At 40.9% G+C, this 19,696-nt stretch overlaps 1 protein-coding gene across 2 annotated transcripts in view; it reads left to right on the top strand.

The window, feature by feature from the left end:
* The window catches only part of mettl22 (methyltransferase like 22), a 52,741-nt gene extending 33,465 nt beyond the window's left edge, over window positions 1-19,276 (top strand). For both annotated transcript variants that reach the window (XM_039611144.1, XM_039611145.1), the window contains 4 exons: window positions 13,111-13,188; window positions 13,591-13,693; window positions 17,071-17,239; window positions 18,555-19,276. In XM_039611144.1, coding sequence (XP_039467078.1) covers window positions 13,111-13,188; window positions 13,591-13,693; window positions 17,071-17,239; window positions 18,555-18,623 — 419 coding nt within the window. In that variant the 3' untranslated portion in view covers window positions 18,624-19,276. The remainder of the gene's footprint in view (window positions 1-13,110; window positions 13,189-13,590; window positions 13,694-17,070; window positions 17,240-18,554) is intronic.
* Window positions 19,277-19,696: the final 420 nt, after the last annotated feature.

The raw sequence follows: 19,696 nt of genomic DNA, 5'->3' as shown, positions 1-19,696 counted from the left end.
TCGAGTTCCTGTTAGGAGTCGTGCAGCCGCATTTTGAACCAGCTGCAGATGTGAGAGCAATGACTGACTGATCCCCATATAAAGTGAGTTACAGTAGTCCAGGCGGGAAGAAATAAAAGCATGGATCACTGTTTCAAGGTGCTGCCTCGAAAGAAAAGATTTTACTCTTGCCAGTCGCCTTAAATGATAAAAACTGGACTTCACCACTACTCTAATTTGGTTGTCCAATTTAAAATCACTGTCCAACTTAAAACCAAGGTCAGTAACAACAGGTTTAAAATAGACTTCCAAGGATCCTAAATCAACAGAGGAGGACTCACAGGGACCACTAGGTCCAAACACCAACACTTCTGTTTTCTTTTCGTTAAAATTTAAAAAGTTTAGAGCCAACCAAGCTTTAATGTCATCTAGACATGTCAAGAGAGGTTTTATGGAGATGCCATCCTTCTGCTTTAGTGGTAAATAAATTTGGCAGTCATCGGCATAACAATGAAATGAGATCCCATGCCTTCTAAGGATGGAACCCAGAGGCAATAGATACAGTAAAAAGAGCAGTGGTCCTAAAATTGAGCCCTGTGGGACGCCGCATGACAGAGGAGCAGAAGACGATTCGTAACCGAGAAGGCTGACAGAGAAAGTTCTATGTGACAAATAAGACTTAAACCAATTGAGTGCAGTGCCACCAATACCCACTACATCATTTAATCGAGAAATTAGAATACTGTGGTCTACTGTGTCAAAAGCAGCAGTTAGGTCAAGCAAGACAAGAACAACATGGTTACCAGAATCGCATGCCAGAAGGATGTCATTAAAAACCCTTAATAATGCAGATTCTGTGCTATGAAGGGTTTTAAAACCTGATTGAAAAACCTCAAAGATGCCATTATCATCTAGAAAATCTTTCAGTTGACTAAAAACAATTTTCTCTAAAACCTTGAAAAGTAAAGGCAGCTTGGAAATAGGCCTATAGTTCGCTAAAACTGTGTGATCAAGGCCAGGTTTCTTAAGCAGTGGCTGCACTACTGCATGTTTGAAATTTGCAGGAACCACACCAGAAGACAGACTGCTGTTAATAATGTCAAGGACATACTGTCCTGTACTAGGAAAAATTTCTTTAAAGAGTTGTGGAGGGAAAGGATCCCGAGTGGAACCTGTGGGCTTAATATGGCGAACCACATCCTCTAAAGTGGAGAGCATCACAAGCTCAAACTGAGTAAAAACAGCAGCGTAAGGGACAGAGACAGAGGGGTCAGAGTCAGGAGCTGTGATAAGAGCCCTGGTGGTGACAACCTTTTCAATAGAAGAGTTCAGAAAATTATTGCAAATCTCAGGAGAAACTTCCAAACAGACATTCAGTGGCGTATTAAGAACAGTGTCAATGGTCTTAAATAACACACGTGGGTTATGACAGTTGGAAGAAATAATATTTGCAAAATATTCCCTTTTTGCCTCTTTAACAGTGTTCTGGTAGAGATGCCAGCAGTCTTTTAGAATTTGAAATGATACATACAGTTTATCCTTTTTCCACCTCCGTTCTGCTCGACGACAGTCCCTCTTAACAGCACGAGTGCTCTCATTAAACCAAGGCTCAGGTTTAGCCTTGGGCTGCCTGGTTTTTAAAGGAGCCACAGAGTCCAAGACGAGTCCAAGAATGAAACCAGGAATTAAGCTCTTCTGTGTCAGAGCACTGCAAAAACTCAAAATCTTACCAAGAGTATTTGTCTTATTTCTAGTCAAAATCATCTCATTACACTTAAAATAAGACAGAATCAGCTAAAGGGCAACATTTCAGTAAGTTAAAGGAACTTGTTTCAAGACAGTAAATCTTAAAACTAGAAAAAAACTAGACAATTTTCACTTGTTTCATTGGCAGATTCTGCCAATGAAACAAGTGAAAATTGTCTAGTGCGCGGCAGTGCAGGGGTTAATAACCCGACAGCACCGAGCAGCAGCGCCAGATTTAACTGCAGTATACGTCAAACCATTGACTGTACAGTCACGACGCGATCCCGCCTCCCACCATTGTGCAAAAATGAAGCCAAAATACCCCGCTTGTGGAGGCTGCCATCTTGCAAATTTGGAGCCAGAGTCTGCGCAGTAGTGACTTGAGGTGGAGCGACTGTGTAACGCTCCCGCCCACACACCCGCTGGACGTGACCGCAAACACGCCCCCCTACACTTTTTACGTAGCCCGGCTGCTCGAGTTTTTTTTGCTGGTTTATCGCGACTGACGACTCGTTTAATTAAGGTAAATACACCCATGTCACTGTTATAAAAAAAAGAAACACAACTTATCATCTTATAGTTCTAAAATCACTCTGTTGTTAATTCGTTAGTTAGATTAGCCGCTAGCATACGCACTGTGTTGGAGGCTTGTTGCTAGTAGTGATGGTGAGATGAAGCCTCGTGATGAGCTGAAGCTTTCCATCCAACTGGTCGACTCATGGTTCGAAGCATTGTGATGATTCATTTGCTCTACTGCGCCATCAAGTGGACGATTTAAGTGAAGCGGGCTCTGTGATTATAATGATGTGTAAACCTCTAAACTGACTAAATAGATTGTTTTCGTGGTTATTTATCCCAAATATTGTATCAGTATGTCTGATACACAAGAGAAAGTGGAAACTACCAGGACAGAGTTTTGGTATGATTGTGTAACTGTTAGGCCTGCGTATTGTCACTGATTTCTAGAATCGATTCGATCCAGGATTCAATCAGGGGAAATTTTGCCTCAGTCAGAAATATTATAATTCAGATCATGGATCAGTACATTTCTATATTTTTATATCTATAAAAAGAAAGCCGTGAGCAACACAGCAATTGCCTTTGTGTCAAAGCAGCTGAGGATAAAACAGAAATACGATTTCTAAAAATATTCTGCAGCAGATCAAAAACGAAAGAAAACCATTCATCAACATATGAACATTACCTGATGCTGCTGAAGTGAAGCAAAGCAAAGTTACAGAGGTTTAGAGACACGGCTAAGCGTTTTGCAATTTTGCATAATTTTAAAAAGTTTAAATTTGTTCAGTAGCCTATTGAACAGCAGAAATTAGGTTTTCTTTTCGGTAGTAAGTAAAAGGAAAAAACAGCGGCTGACAGCACTGTAAACAACGGTAGACTTGAGCGTAACAAGCAAGCGAATAATGCAGAAAAGATTTTTAGACGGGAAACTGTTCTTCAAGTACAGAGAGAGAGAGAGAGAGAGAGAGCTGTGCATGAAGTGTGATTTTTTATCGTGGTGGAAGCAAAACAGTAAAAGTCAGAGGGAATTCATGACGATGTTTATGTGAACTGTAGTTTGGATCTTCTTTTGCTGCTGGTTCAGTCAATATTGTTTGGAGAAAAATAAAACCTGCAGCGTCAGAATCAGCGCAAAAAGACGGAAAAAACGAAGCGCGGACCCGCCGACACATGAGAATCAGTGAGCTGTCCTTTCAGCCCCGACCGTGTCCCTGTCGTCGGGTGAGAAAGGCGACATCTCACTGATTCTGATCCGTCAGCGGTTCCGCGCTTTGTGTTTGCGTCTTTGTGCCGTGTACCTGCTGTCATTTACTGTTCTAGCTGTTTGGTGGTTGTTGAAATTTTTGTCAGGTTTAACCTGAGATTCTGGCATTTCGGGAAAAATAAATTCATATTAAAAATCGATTCAGGATTTTAATTAAACAATATCACGTTTTCCAAGCGAGAATCGATTTTAATTGATAATTAAAACCCGCCCCTATAACTGTGTAATCATGCTTATGTACATCTGGATAATGACACAAACTGTGTGGCGCTTCACTTTTAAATAAACTAAAAGACATAAATCAGGTTATAGGATCTGTACTGTTGTTTATTTATATTATGGTACTTATCATTTATTTATTACTGTGTGTATACCTTATTAGGAGAGATGACATCAAAATGTTGCAAGACAGGGGAAAATTTTCTTTTCCTTGCTGGTTCCATCGAGGGAGGAAATGATCAAGTAACTATGTAGCACGTACGTAATCCAATTCCGCAACACAATGTGATGGGGGAATCAGCTGTGTTTTGCTGCCCATTGTATTTCGAATCTGGCGCGAACCAGTGAACCAGTTCCCGAATCAGTCACGTGGTACGGACTGCCCGCGAAGCCTCGAACGTCACTGCATACGTAATCAAAGCAAGCCTCGATACGCGCTTCACAGACACGCCCCCGAGATTACCCGAAGCGTGATTCGAAGGCTGTGTCCCAATTCAGGGTCTGCACGCTTGAAGTACGCACACTACGCGTACTACGTACGGTGCGTACTACAAGTACGGGAAGTGCGGAAGTGAGAGGCTTGTGAAATGGGACGGTCTAGCCTTCATCGCGCTGTTCAGGTTGCCTAGCAACCATGATACTAACCGCGAGAAATGTTTCAAACAGCTTTGTGTGACAGAAATGAAGGAGAAAAAATGTTTTGTTGGTCATTCATTTTTGTCATGACATCACTTTGATTAGTTGAGACCACAGGACTGTAAAACATGATAGTTGGGCTTCATTCCTGTACTGAACAGTCATTTCAAGATTAGTTAGTAAATAATAATTAGCTAATGTTATTCATGAGACTAAAGTCATCTCACTGTGGTAATGTTAATATAATATGGACAATATTATATGTATTGTCAGATTATATATATATATATATGAGCTTGAACTCTGGGTCAAAGATGCAAGTAGCAGTTAATTATATTTCCTATCACCTTAAATCTTCACTCAAAGACAAGTATCTCTGACAGTGTATATACAGATATATTATATATAAGAGACAAATATTGTTCGTTTAATATGTTGGCATTATTACATTTGGCTCAATGCTTACATATATGTGTAAAAAGAAAATGTACGAGCTGTGATAACTGTTTCTTATAGAATGAAGATCAGACTGATATATTAAATATTCCTTTATTGGGTGAGAAAATCAGACCATGTCATAACTGCTTTAAGTCACACAGAATAGATATCAGAGCCTTAAACAGGCTGACTTCTGCTAAATGGGTCAAACTGGGCAGAAAGTCTACAAACACATAACATCCTTATAGAATATGATGTAACACTATAGATCAACTTAGCTCAGAATATATAAAGCATATAAACAATTACAGCAATATGATGCAACAAACACAGCAGTACTACTAATCCAAAATACTCAAAGCTTCATAGAACTGAAACAAACATTTATTTTTAGCTCCATTCTGCTGCTGATACATACTTTAGGTTTCTGAATATTAAACTTGTTGCTGCCTTTCATAGTGTGTAACTTGAAGGCCCTGAGTACTTTCTCCCACACTGAAAACACTGGGATGATAAAATTATTTGAACATTACCTAATAAGACTGATTCAGGACAGACAATTAGTTATTTTAAACTTTCCTAGCAGTCCTTCACAAACAGGGAACAGTCTGTCTATTCTCTCCATCTGTCAGCTGCTGCTGGCTCTTCCTTCTCCTCTTCCTCACACACTGCTGAGTTTGTCCTGGTGGATCATCAGGGGTGCAAAGCCTCACAGATGATGTGCAGCAGTGGGTCCCTCAGTCTGTCCTCACTCTGGACACTTGCAGTTGTCACACATGGAAATCAAATGTGTGATAAGCTGCAAGATTCAAACACAAGTGTAACTTATAAATACATGTTCATACTTTTATTCCACAATCAGAGAGAAAGAAACAGAGAGAGAGTGCAGGACAGACAGACAGGTGACAGTCTCAGGTGTACACACTGCTACAAAACAGCACAAGAGAAGGAGGATTTAGTGTTTGTGTTATTACGAGTGCTAAACAAGAAGAGTTCCCAGATGGTCCAGTGGACACATGTGTGACTCCTGTGATTAAAGCATCTTTCTTTCAGCTTAACGAGTGAACCGTCAGCTCGTTCAAACACACGTTAACGTCCGTTTGGCTCGACACCACCGAACAGAGGCAGCAATATAACATAGCTAACATTATATTCAGGACTGCAAACCGAGCAGCATCACTGACTTTCAGCTTGTTGTGTTTGTGGATATATGACTGACTTTAATTATCCATAAAATCATCACATTCTCTGTAAGATTAAGGTCAACTATATATATATTTAGAAGTAGAGACTTTAAAACCAAGTTACCGCTGAAAGTACAAACATCACTAATGTCACATAACTTTGCCGACATGTGGCCAACAGTAATGTTTTAATGTTCTTAAACATTCGTACATAAATAAGTGACATCATATTTAGTACTTGCTTTTGACAGTTCACTCTTGACCGCTCCCTTCTGCCGTATTTTTGCGGCAAAATTATCCACACCCACCGCCGCGCTATGGATTGTGGGATATATGGGATCACGAAGCGTGCACGGACCACGCTTGATATTTGGGGAAATCGACGGCGCATTTGGAGTATGCATTAGAAGTACACTTTGAATTGGGACAGCCGTCGTCGCGTGGCGGTGACGTAATCGCACTTGAAATGCGTACTTCAAGCGTGCATACCCTGAATTGGGACACAGCCGAAGCTTCGACACACAGGACACATCACTAGTTGCTAGCTAGTTAGCGATGCTACACACCTGCTACTCTTAATAGTCTTCAACACTTATGTTTTTTTTTATCCATTTTTAGACAGCGATGAGATCATCTGCACACTCTACAGAGGCCCAGAGTTACTGTTAATATCAAAAATATAATGCTGTCCTTTGAGATTTTAACATAAGACTGTGAGTGTAATGGATCTAAAACTGTTTAAATCTTCAGAGCCCTCTACATCCTGGTAACATGGAGACTTTAAAAACAGCAGCAGAACGTTTCAGTAGTGTAGTCTAATTTGTTATTTTCATTTAATAATAGAGTCCACATTATATCAACAGCTACATTCACCCTGGAGAGAAACTAGTGAGGGAGACCATCAGGACCAAGCTGGGTTTCCTGGGTCCAGAGGTTTGGAGAAACTTCTTCCTTTCTTTCATCACAGCTGTCCTGTGCCAGAAGTTCTGTTGACCCACTCAAAAGGCATCATTTAAGAAACACCAGGAAGACTGAAGCTCATCGCATTGATCAAGCAGGACTCATGATCTTCACCAGCAGCTCCCTCACAGGAAATCTTCAGCACTCCTCCGTGAGCCGCCCCAGGAGATGGATAAACCCAGCATTTCATGAACACTGTGATGGAGACCTTTGGTTTGTGTAATGTTATAAATACTCGGATACTCCCAGAGGCTCCAGACTTTTACATAAAGATATTATATTCAGTCCTGTAGAAAGTTATATATTTAAAAATATATGATCCTCTCTGGTTACTCTGGTATGAATAACTCTGAATCACTTTATGGTAAATAACACACTATGTGTAAAAAAACTGTGAAAAAATTCCTGATGACAAGTTTGTAGTTCAACATACAAGTGACGACCTTTGACCTTCATCAGGTTTTATTTAATTGTGTTAGAGAAAATCTCATATGCTCTTCATGCAGCTGAGTACATCAAGTGTTTAAAACAGAAGCTGTGCAGGTCTGAGATCAGCAGCTTTATGAAACACCAAACTGAGGTCCTGTTAATGCTGATATACAGTTACACACACCTGATATACAGTTGCTTGAAATCCTTGAAAATGCTTCAATTCTAATGTCGTCTTTTCAAGGTTTGAAAAGTGCTTGAATTTCAGATGTGGTGCTTAAAAGTGCTTGAAAATGTAACTGTATTTCATTCACAATAAATAACTATCTGATTGAATATATTTCTCTATCTGATAAGAAAACTAATGAGTCGCAAAATGTAAAAGCAAAATTTCCCCGCCTGGGCTGCCTTGCCTCTGTGTCAATATGTGACCCCGCCCCTCCCTCAGACAGTCGGGCATGAGTGCACTAACATACCTGTAGGTTGCTGTTTTAATGAGTGTTTGATGGAAAACAACAATGGCGGAGTTTGCGTTCTCCAGTCGCATGATAGGTGAGTCCTAGTAAATAATTTTCCAGTACGTGTACGTTACACATGCTACTTTTTTTTTTTTAAATTATGATTATTATTTTGATAGCTATCAAACTCGCTGGAGAAATGATTGAAATGCACTGAGTGTGATGCAGTATGGCAGCGCTATTATGGAATATGCTGTAAACTTAGCTAACATTACTTAGCAGTAATATGAGTTAATTTACTCAAGTGAAAGCTTTAAACATTAGCCCGGTACATAACTAGCTAACTTAAGGCTTTCTGATTAACCCTCTGGGATCTACGGACCCAGAGTCTCCATTTCAACTTGGGTCGAACGTGCGGACTTCAAGCTATATACCAGTTTTTAAATTGTGTTGATAGGTCACGTAAAACCGATGTTTTGGGGGGGTTGTGAGTAAAACAGTGGCGTTTACTCCGGGGAGAAACGGTAAAAACAGCGTTTTCTAAGGAGAGCGCTAGCAAACACGCTTTGCCTGTGAGTGAAAAAAGAAAAAACACTCCTTCCCTATTGGTGGAAAAATGTACCGTGTCGACCAATCAAAAAATGATACAGCAACATGTGGTATTTGGTTGTTTGGGAAGAGAGGGGAAGTTTTAGGAGTGACCGGCGAGAGAGCGCGAGTGAGCGAAAGAGAGAGAGAGAGTTTTGATACGTGAGAGATTTGTGACGTTTAACGTGTTTGGAGTCTCAAGTTAGTGTGTTGTCTTGTGTAGTTAGTGTGTAGTATAGTCGTTTTGTTTTGTGTGTCAGTTCTACTAGTGAATGTCACAGTTGGTGCTAAAAAGCCACCAAAGGCAGGTTGCAGTGTAAACGCTGAGTGACACACCTGCTGTCAGACCTGCAGGTTTATCCCTGTGCTGTTCTCCTCTGTCTTATAGTGGACACAAACTATTTGTTGGAGTTGCATAAATAATTTGTGTGCCTTCTTATTTGACGAAGAGCACCTGATTGTTCTGTAAATCGTTTTGAATGGTTATATGAAAAACGTCTGAGCCTTGGCTGCATTTTTAGGTAAATAGTACCATATAACTCTGTTGTTTGCAAAACGTGCATATTTTTTTTAAAATGTGCAATTTCTATTTGCATTTCAAGTTATGAAAATGATTCATTAAACATGCTTGTGGGTTTTACAGTCAAAAATATCACTTTCTACTTGTATTTTAAATTTTGTCTGAATTTAGATAAATTGTGCTGACACATTATGTCAAAATGAGAAAATAACAGATTGGCAAGATAAACAGTTTTTAAAGGTGGAATATAGAGGCCAAATCAAAAGTAGTCAAAAACAGCCAATTATACCCTGGACACCAGAGGGTTAAAGGCTAACAGCAGAGTTGTCACCAAGTACTGTTTTATATTTGTGTGTATTGCTGCAGCTTTTTTGAGTATTAATTTGGTGCCTTTGGGTGAAATAATGGTGATATGAGGGACCGATCCATATGGTCACAAAGAATAGCCACCTGTTTCTGTGCTACCAAAGTTCCCCGGCTTTCATTCAAAATGTGTTTATCATCAGCACCTACACATTAAACTACTTAAACAGTCAGTGCCGTTCTCCATGCCTGTCTGACTTGATGTTATTAGCACAAACACTTTAAAGGTGATCATTTAGGACTTCAGCAATAATACAGACAGCAATGTAGTTAGCAATAAAACAGTTTTATTGGGAATTAACTCAAAAAACAACAAACAAACAAACATCTGTCTCCTATTTTTTGTCACACAGGAAAGAAGCATCAATATCTGATGAGAAGACTTATTTCTTATTTTTGTTTTTTTCAACAGGAGAAGAATATCTAACAAGTTGATTTGTTCACATTTTCACATATTAATTATTCAGTGAAATGTGCATTTTGAGTTTATACACTATGTACATAAGGTGACTGTTTCTTTTTTGTGTGGTGCGTTTTTCTATGTCTTAACAAAAGGGGAGCTAAGGTGTCTTTTCACATTGTCTTACATAGGTGATGCGAATTGAAACATGCATTCTTTTTTTTGGCGGGGGGTGCTGGAAAAGCTTGAAAAGGGACCTTGAAAGTGCTTACAAAGTGCTTGAATTTGACCATGAAAAAGGCGTACGAACCCTGACACACACACACAGTTACATGAGTGATTAATCCTTTTGATTTTTTGTCTTTAACTTTATCAATAAAGCTGCAGCTTTCACTACAGCACGTGTGGTACTTTAACCTTTGCACTGTTTTCATCAGTTCATTTTGCAGTTAACATATGAACATGTTGGATGATCTGTCTGCTGTCACTGGGTGGTGCTGAGGTCTGAATCTGAGGGCAGCTCCTGTAATCACAAAGACAACAGAACCATCAAACTCAGATATAAATTTTATCCCTCAAAATTGAAATAAAGCTGATTCTTCTGTCCTCACACACTCAGGATCTGAAGTTCTTCTCTGACATTTTTTTCAGTATTACAGTACACTACAGTACTTTAATCCATAGTTCCTGATTAATGAGGAGTTACTGAAGTACAAGCTTTTAAAAAAATTGTTACTGTCTTTACAGATGTGGCAAGAGACTGAAAACATGCTGTTTGCACATATTTAATATTCAGCTCTGCACGGGAGCTGAAGCAGGGTGCAGCCTGTTGCTTTTACAGTATAATACTTGTAATAAAAGTACAGTAACAGTAATTAGTGACTGAGCAGCCCGGGGCGTTTCTCTTAATTTCTTTAGTAAATTCATTCACCTGCACAGCTAAACGAACCCTGACAGCCGAGTGCTCATTTTAGCTAGCTAGGTCTCAGGACCTAGCTAAGGACGGTAGTTACGGATTAGCTTACAAACACGTTTAACTTACCGAAAAAGTGCAGCGGGGCCTCGGGTCCTTCAGTCGGGTAGTCCAGTTTACTTAAGAACACCTCAGGCTGTCAGGTTAAAACAGTCGGTTGTGTTTTCGTAGCGTAAATGCTGGCCCTCCTCTCAGAGCCTACGCTCTAGCTGCTATTCGCAAGTTTCTCCGTGACTGCAGCTGTCAGTCAAAGCTGCTATGATGACGTTTCACCCCAATTTAACATCACCGCGGTAGGAATTAGAATCAAACTTATGGGAAAGGAGACCCCTTGGACATCAATCAGCATGATGAGAACTATTGATAACAAAAGAAAGAATCTTTGGAAAAAAATTATCTGAGGAGAATAAATTTATTTTAGTCTGACCCCAGTCCCATCCGCTAACATGGAGGAGGCGGGGTTTATGACCTATACTGCAGCCAGACACCAGGGGGCGATAGAGACGATTTGGCTTCATTTTTGGGGAGCTGTCGCGTCGTCCATGTTTTCTACAGTCAATGTGTCAAACCAACGTTGAATAACACAGGCATATGATCTGAGAGTGCACAGTCACAAATCTCCAAGTTAGTGACAGGCAGACCATATGACAGGACAAGGTCCAGTGTGTGTCCGTGCTTATGTGTAGGGCCAGGCACGGACTGTACCAGGCTAAAAGAGTCAATAAGGCTTAAAAAGTCCTTTACCAGTGGCTTATCAGGACAACATACATGTATATTAAAATCTCCAACAATAAGAACACTATCATAGTTGGGCATAATCCCAGCTAAAAAATCAGAAAAGTCGTTTATGAAGTTCTTATTGTATTTCGGGGGGCGATAGATGACAGCGCAGAAAACCGGGTTTGTGCGACTCACCTCAAACGAGATAAGTTCGAAGCTGGAGAATGAAGACTGTAGAAAACACTGCTTACATTTGTAATCCTTTTTGTAAACAGTCACTGTGCCTCCTCCTCTACCTGACGTCCGTGGCGAATTAAAATAGCAATAATCCATTGGTAAAAGTTCAGATAGAGCACTGGACTCATCAACACTCAGCCACGTCTCAGTCACACACAGAAAATCCAGATCACTGGAACTGAAGAAGTCCCGAAGAATAAAAGTTTTGTTTAAAAGTGATCTGGCGTTCACCAGGCCAATCCAATCCTGGCAGGAGCTGGAGTTGGCGCTCAGGGTTCAGGAGGTCCAGAAACCCACCGCAGCGATCTCAGGTTTTGATAATGTTGACGGCGGAGGTTTAGCCTGGGAGGGCATGGGCAGCGAGGCCGAGGAGCATCATCATCAAAGCCGACCACAGGCACCAAACAGGCATCAACAGGATCCAGAAAACGCCAAGACGCAAACAGTCTTGGAAATAATCCATGCACTGGTCGGAAAACAGCAGAATAATTCTTTAGAGAAACCTTTAGCTTCACCAGGCGACCGCTTCGTTTACCCCGGCGACGATGACGCTTTCGCCGGGAAGGTAGCTTGGGAACCCGGTACAGGTAACCCGGGGTTTCCGATGCAAATGGGGGCAGGGGTTGCTGCCCACCAGCTCCAAAGGACACAATATTTTGGACCACAGGTTTGAGGTCCAATAGTGTCTGGCGATCATACCTCAGCAGAGACTTCGTTTCGTGGATGACACAAATTAGAAATAATATAAACAGGAACAAACTTGGCAGTGACAGACGAGCAGCCACACACACCAGCGCCATCTTGTCCAAGAGTAAAGTGCTTGGCAGTGAGGGGACCAAGAGAATAACAAAGGAACTGAGGTGGCGTCTGCCGTACCGATCTGCTGTGGAGCAGACAGAGCTGAGCATAAAAGCGAAGCTGTCAATTTATCAGTCAGTCTGCTGGAGACCATGCAGCCAGTTTGGTTTAATTTCTACCCTCACCTATGATCACGAGCTCTGGGGAGAATGAGGTCGCAGATACCTTCAAAGAGTGGCAGAGCTCTCCGTTAGAGATGGGATGAGGAGCTTGATTTTTTAAGAGGAATTTGGATTAGAGCCTCTGCTCCTCCACGTTGAAAGGAGCCAGTTGAGGTGGTTTGGGCATCTGACTAGGATGCCTCCTTGGTGAGGTAATCTTGGCGTGTCCTACTGGGAAGAGGCCCGGGACTCAGGACTCTGGACTCGCTGGAGAGATTATATCTCGTGGCTGGCTGGGAAAAATCTTGATTCCCTCCTCAATGAGCTGGAGGTGGTGGATGGAGTGAGGGAAAACTGGGCTTCTCTGCGCAGAATGCTGCCCGCTTGACTGCAAAATGGCTGGATGGATGTAACAGACCTCAGTCTTCAGTTTGGATGTATGAGTTGATTGGTTAACCACCAATACACTAAACTAGAAACCAGTACGATAATTATTTTCTTTTGTCTGATCTTTGCAGATGTTGCTGTGGAGTTTAGTTGGACAAAGGAGGAGGTAGCAGATCTGAATAACACTAGCATCATAATTGCTGCTGATGGTAAGTCTTAAGGATAACATCTCTAAAAGATCAGAGCTCTTTTTCACCATGTATGCTCTGCTGAAAGAGTTATTGAAAAAGATGGGAAGGTTCTAGACAAGACACTGTGGGCAAATATTTAAAATCAAAACACAGCAAATCACAGCAAGGTTTAAGCACCAGTTCATTGTCAAAAACTCTACCATGCAAAGCCCAGAGCAGCACACAGTGTGAACTACTGAGATACTGTATCTGGCAAAGGAGGCTCCAGACTGCTGAGCAACTGAAGCAGCTTGTGAAGTGAAATGATTTGTAAAAAGCAGTTATTTACTGAGACAGTTTTAAGTTCAGACTTTCGAGTCACTTATGGAACCGTAAAATGAGGAGACTCAGCAATAATTAGATTTTTTAATGTGTCACCAGTTTGTTATGATGATGATCTGACGGATGGCCTGTTCCGAACACTGTACCGACTCTGCAGCAACTTTCCACACACCTGCACTATCTTCATCTCCATTGAGAAAAGGTATGGTGAATACATATATAAGTATACCTGAGCATATTTGGCCTTATACACAGTGGAATGATCATGTTTCTTAAGCTGATAAAAAAAAGTGGGTCAGCCAACTCGCATAAGAATGAGAAAATGTACAGGATTAATATTTCTCCCATAGGTTCTGCAAACAAACAAACTTTAAACTTGACCCAGCATGAAACATACAGAGCATTAACTTCCACCCAAATATGACGATAAATTCAATTCATTTTTATTTATGTAGTGCTGGTTCACCACCATAGTCACCTCAAGGTGTTTTATATTGTTAAGTCAAGACTCTGTAATAGAAATCCCAACAATCAAGTGACCTGTTATCAACAAGCACTTGGTGACAGTATGAAGGAAAAACTCCCAGGAAGAAATGTTAGGGAGAGGCTGGCACAACAGGTTGGGCGTGAGGGTAAAGAAAAGCAGAACAACCGAGACAAAACACAAACAATGTGAGAAGATAAACGGTAATGATATGCAGTAGTGGGAAGTGAAAAGAGGTGGAAAAAAAACTTTTAGTGCATTGTGGGAAACCCCGAGGAGCGAACTGTCACTAAAGGAGGATTCAGGGTCACCTGGTCCAGCCCTAACTATATGCTTTATCAAAAATGGAAGTTTAAGCCTAATCTTAAAAGTAGAGATAGTGTCTGTCTCCTGAATCCAAACTGGAAGCTGGTTCCACAGAAGAGGGGCCTGAAAACTGAAGGCTCTGCCTCCCATTCTACTTTTATGAGAGGCTAAGAAAGTGTAACAACCACAATAAAGCTGCATCAACACATGAAGCAGTTCTCAGTGTCAATGACATTGAGGTAACTTTGAGGTAAGAAATTGAAACAGCATCAGTAAGCGTGCTCGATGCTGCTGGTTGAGCAAGGACAGAGTAGAAAATACATTATTGGATTACCTCGTTCACCGGAGCCTGGGATGGGTCTCAGCTCTAACCCGATGCCCAATGAGCTCGACTGCTGTGTAAGGCTGCACTCTGAGAGCTGTGTTGGCAAAACAAAGGTTTTAAAATTCCGCTTAAATTCATATATTATTTTCAAATAATCTCACTACCTCTACCAACAATGTTCTGTAATAAACTTGACAACTTATTTAGCTGCTTCATATCACATGATAGGACTCCACCTTTGGCTAGTACACTTGCATTACAAGAGAGGGAGGCCACAAGTTCTCAGCCTCAAAGGGTACTGTGTGGATCTGTCAGTGATCTAAAATTATATCTGTAGTGTTCAGGTGTTAAGACCCTGAAGAAATATACAAGGAATAATTTTCTTAGAATTTAAAACTGTCTACGATAATAAACAGTTTATACCAGGCATAAAAGGTGGAGAATTTAAGCTACGGTAAAACAGTGTGCTTTCAAGAAATCTAACTCTACATCTAAATGATTCAGAGAACGCTTGGGAGAAAGTGCTGCTGTCAGGTGAGACCAAAATCGAGTTGTTTGGCAACAGCCTGACCCGCTGTGTTAGAGGAAGAGAAATGCTGAGCCACAACACCATCCCCTCAGTCCAGCACAGAGGTGGAGACATTATGCTTTGAAGCTATTTATCTTCAAACATTATTTGAGGACAAATTTTCTACAAAAACGCAATGTTCAGTCTGTATAGATGTTACATGACAAGTTTGGATCTGGAAAAGTTGGGATTTTGTGTCGCTTTTTTTGCCACATGCTCAGTGTGTAATGGTTAGCCCAGTGGTTCCCAAACTTTTTTTGCTGGGCCCCCCTTGTTTAACAAGAAAAATGTTCGCGCCCCCCCCCCCAGCGTGCACGCACACGCTTTCGCACAAACACATCCTTCAACCACGCACACCCATATTTTGCTCCATTGCGGTTTATTTCAGACCTCAAACATTTATTAAACAATTAAGCAAATACAAATAATCTGCAATAAATTACAGGTAGTAAGAAAATAAACTACCAACTCTTTTACGCTCCGTCCGCACCTACGGGTATTTTTGAGCGCGCAGCTGTTTGGGCACATGTAAACGGCGCGTCGAATCACCGAGAACGGAGATTTTTAAAACTCCTTTTTTTTTGCGTTTACGTGTGGACGAGAATACAGAGTTCGTCACGCAATGTCAAAGGTATGTGCCTTTTCACGTCACACTGTGCGCCACGTTATTGTTTACATGAGATGAATTGCAGAATGGCAGATAGAGACAAAATACTGTTAATCTGACTCTGCAGGTTTTACACGCTTACATATACAGGCCATTACTGTCCCTGCATTTAGAAAGGCAGAGGCATCACGGTGTAATTATTTTACATGTAGTTGTTTTTTCCTGTGTAATAATGTTCAACATTGCTATCAATACATTTTTCAAAAACCCTCTACAAATGGGTTCAAACACATAAACAACTGTGGGATACTGTTTGTCCGTGATTTGAACAGCTCAGCGCTGCTCCCGATGCAGGGAAAACTAATTCTGCAGGGAGACCTACCTCAGCACTTGTGCAGGTGAAACCAAAGGGAAGATATGCCTCACCATATTTTCTAGTCTTTGGCTTAGAATGAAGTTGGTTTGGAAACATATTCAGCAATGCTTCATCTCCTGCTTTGCGTTTGTGTGGGCGCCCCGTGCTAGCATTGTCCAAGCGTTGTTTTTGTTTTTTTTCCCCTTTTCATGCCGCGCCCCCCCTGCAATAGCTCTGCGCCCCCCCTAGGGGGCGGGCCCCACACTTTGGGAACCACTGGGTTAGCCTAACCCTAAACTCTACGTTCCAAGGTGCTTCTTACTGCAAGTCTCATTCCTCCATTCACACACACCTATGAGTGTTTTTTTCTGTACCCAAGTTCTATAGCTCTAAGTTCTAAGCTAGCCTTCACGGGGCGACCGTGGCTCAAGAGTTGGGAGTTCGCCTTGTAATCGGAAGGTTGCCGGTTCGAGCCCCGGCTCGGACAGTCTCGGTCGTTGTGTCCAAGACACTTCACCCGTTGCCTACTGGTGGTGGTCAGAGGGCCCGGTGGCGCCAGTGTCCGGCAGCCTCGCCTCTGTCAGTGCGCCCCAGGGTGGCTGTGGCTACAACGTAGCTTGCCATCACCAGTGTGTGAATGTGTGTGTGTGAATGGGTGGATGACTGGATATGTAAAGCGCTTTGGGGTCCTTAGGGACTACAAAAGCGCTATATAAATACAGGCCATTTACCATTTACCATTCACAATCTCACACTATCTTGTATGTTGGCAAGGATGCTTTGACTCGCAGGTTGGAGGAGCCAGGCCTCAAACCACCAGAGTTTCTCATTAGTACATGATCCGCTCTGTCTCCTGAGCCATAGCCACCCCTATTTCTACTTTTTGGTTCCATGTCCAGTATGTTACTATGTTTCTATCTGGATATTCTTCAAGGATGAACTTCACCCTGCAACACATGGATGTTTCCTGCGAAGCCTATGATCATTTCGTCCACTGTATGAACCAACTTCAGGACCTGGAGAACGGACAGTGTAGTTTCAGAGTGGAACAGCTCCCTTCTAACTTTGATCAGTTTATTTTATATGAACGTGTAGAACAACTGGTGAGTAAAACATTAGCCAACATAATTTGACCATAACTGCAGTTTTATACACTACACTGCCAAAAGTATTCACTTACCCATTCAAGTCATTGAATCCAGGTATTCCAATCTCTTCCATGGCCATAGGTGTATTAAATCAAGCACCTAGGCATGCAGACTGTTTCTACAAGCATTTGTGAAAGAATACATCACTGTCAGGAGCTCGGTGAACTCCAGTGTGGTAGGATGTGCAACAAGTCCAGTCAAGAAATTTCCGCATTACCAACTATTACACAGTCAACTGTTAATGGTGGCATGTTCTCTGAAAAGACAAATCATGCTTTTCCCTCTGCCAATCCAATGGATGAGTCTAGGTTTGATGGTTTCCAAGACAAGACGTTTGGTGGAGGGGGAATTATGGTGTGGGGTTGTTTTTCATGAACTCGTTTTGGACAAATTCATTCTCCCAGCTTTGTGGGAATAGTTTGGGGATGGCCCCTTCCTGTTTGAACATGACTGCACATGAGTGGATAGAGCAAGGTCCATAAAGACATTAATGAGCGAGTTTGGTGTGGAAGAACTGGGCTGGGCTGCACAGAGTCCTGACCTCAATCCAATAGATCACCTTTGGGATGAATTAGAGCGGAGACTGCAAGCCAGGCCTCCTCAACCAAATTCAGTGTCTGACCTCAGAAATGTGGTTCTGGAAGGATTTAAACTAATTAGGAATGGGATGTCACTCAAGTTCATATGCATGTCAATTCAGAGAAGCAAATACTTTTGGCAGTATAGTCTATATTGGCTATATTTTACTTTTATTGAATGCCTATTTTTGATCAAAAACCTCAAATGACACTGTTTGCAGTAACTTACTGTAAATGTATTTAATTGCACATCAGAGTTGCTTTTGTTATTGTCGCACAAAGTGCTACTCCAGTAGTAATCTTTTGGAAACACTGTTGCGAGTGTCATATTGATTGATTGATACCACTGTTTGCAGTATGATATGCTAACATGCCGCTTACAGCAAGGCAGTGTTTGTATTTAAACTGCTTGATAAAAGACAATTTTCCTGTTATGTTCGATTTACTGGACCAAAAGTATTTTTCACCATTTGGAATTCTCAAAAAGCAATTTTTTAACCATTTAAGAATAAATATGCCATAACTTTTTTTGCAAATATAACTTGCAAACAGTGAAAAGGTCTCATTTTTTCTAAAATAACTGGAAGTTCTGTGGCGGCCCAATCCAATACAGTTAAGTGGGTTTGTGATAAAGGATGAGTTTCATCAAGTGCAATAAGTTGTTTATTTGTATGTTATATATATTTTTGCAGGAGCTGTGGAAGGTGACTGCGACTCCTCTTCCTTTTAAGCAAGCCAGATCTGATCCGGAAGCATTTTAATGTTGATCTTGTACCAGCACCAAACCAAAGTGAAGAGAAACCCAAAATTTGACCTAAAATATGTTTCAAGTTTACAGTTGACGTTTTAATTACATATATTTATACAAAAAATAAAATGTAGTAATCAAGATAAATATTGAAAATTACAAAAGTAAAAAATATTACTTTATTTAAATTTTGCATTTCCTTGTGTAACTTTTTATCCTTTACGTCCTCATGTCAGTGGTTGTCAGTGTCTGGTTGGAGGAGCTTGGGAAGTGGAAGGAAGTGCTAACTGAGAAGTGGTGGGTCAGTTTTAGAGCCAATTCAATAGTCTTTGACCAAGAGACCAAACCCCAACGTTCAGTCATAGATCTTTAAAAGTCACCTGTAAAATGCTGGGTTTGGTCTCTGGTTAGGGTTAACTTATGGATATTGTATATGGGTTTTTTTTGTGCTGATTAGCAAAAACTGGCAATCTTGTCTAGTAGGATTCATAAACTTTACGGATGCAACAAACAGGCACACATAAGTGCTAATTAGTCCTAGGTGAAACACTAGAATTTCACTCACGAAAACTGAAGCACAAATGTCTTAAATGAGTCATAACACACTGCACGCATTGGTGTCTGTTTGAGAATGCCATTAAAAAAGCACCATCAGCACAAACATGGTGGAGTTGTCTGTTTCAGTTCTTGAGATGACATTGTGAGTGCTGGTAGACAGCAGTCTGCTACAGCGATGATGGCATACCTATCAGTCAAACCAGCAAACCGTAATACTTATTTGTGAATGACTTCAGAGTTTTTATGAAGAGGAAATTATCTACAAGTTATTTTTGCTCCAGACTGTAAACATACTTTATAATTCTGTAAATATGGAAATTCAAATATGGGAATTTATAACTATAAATTATAATCGTTTTTTGTCAGTTTATTGGAGGTTTTTGTCAAACCTGCAGCTGATTTTGTGAAATGTTTTGAAGCAATTAATTGAAGCATACCAATATTGTTTTAGCTTACTTCTGTTAGGATTTAACAGGTAACCATGAATCTGGGACATGCATTAACATTTTAATATGAATTTGGAAGGGA

The sequence above is a fragment of the Oreochromis aureus genome, linkage group 4 (genome assembly GCF_013358895.1).
Source record: "Oreochromis aureus strain Israel breed Guangdong linkage group 4, ZZ_aureus, whole genome shotgun sequence".
Taxonomy (NCBI): domain Eukaryota; kingdom Metazoa; phylum Chordata; class Actinopteri; order Cichliformes; family Cichlidae; genus Oreochromis; species Oreochromis aureus.
Note: the sequence above shows the minus strand (reverse complement) of the source record. Positions and strands in the feature narration are given on the sequence as shown.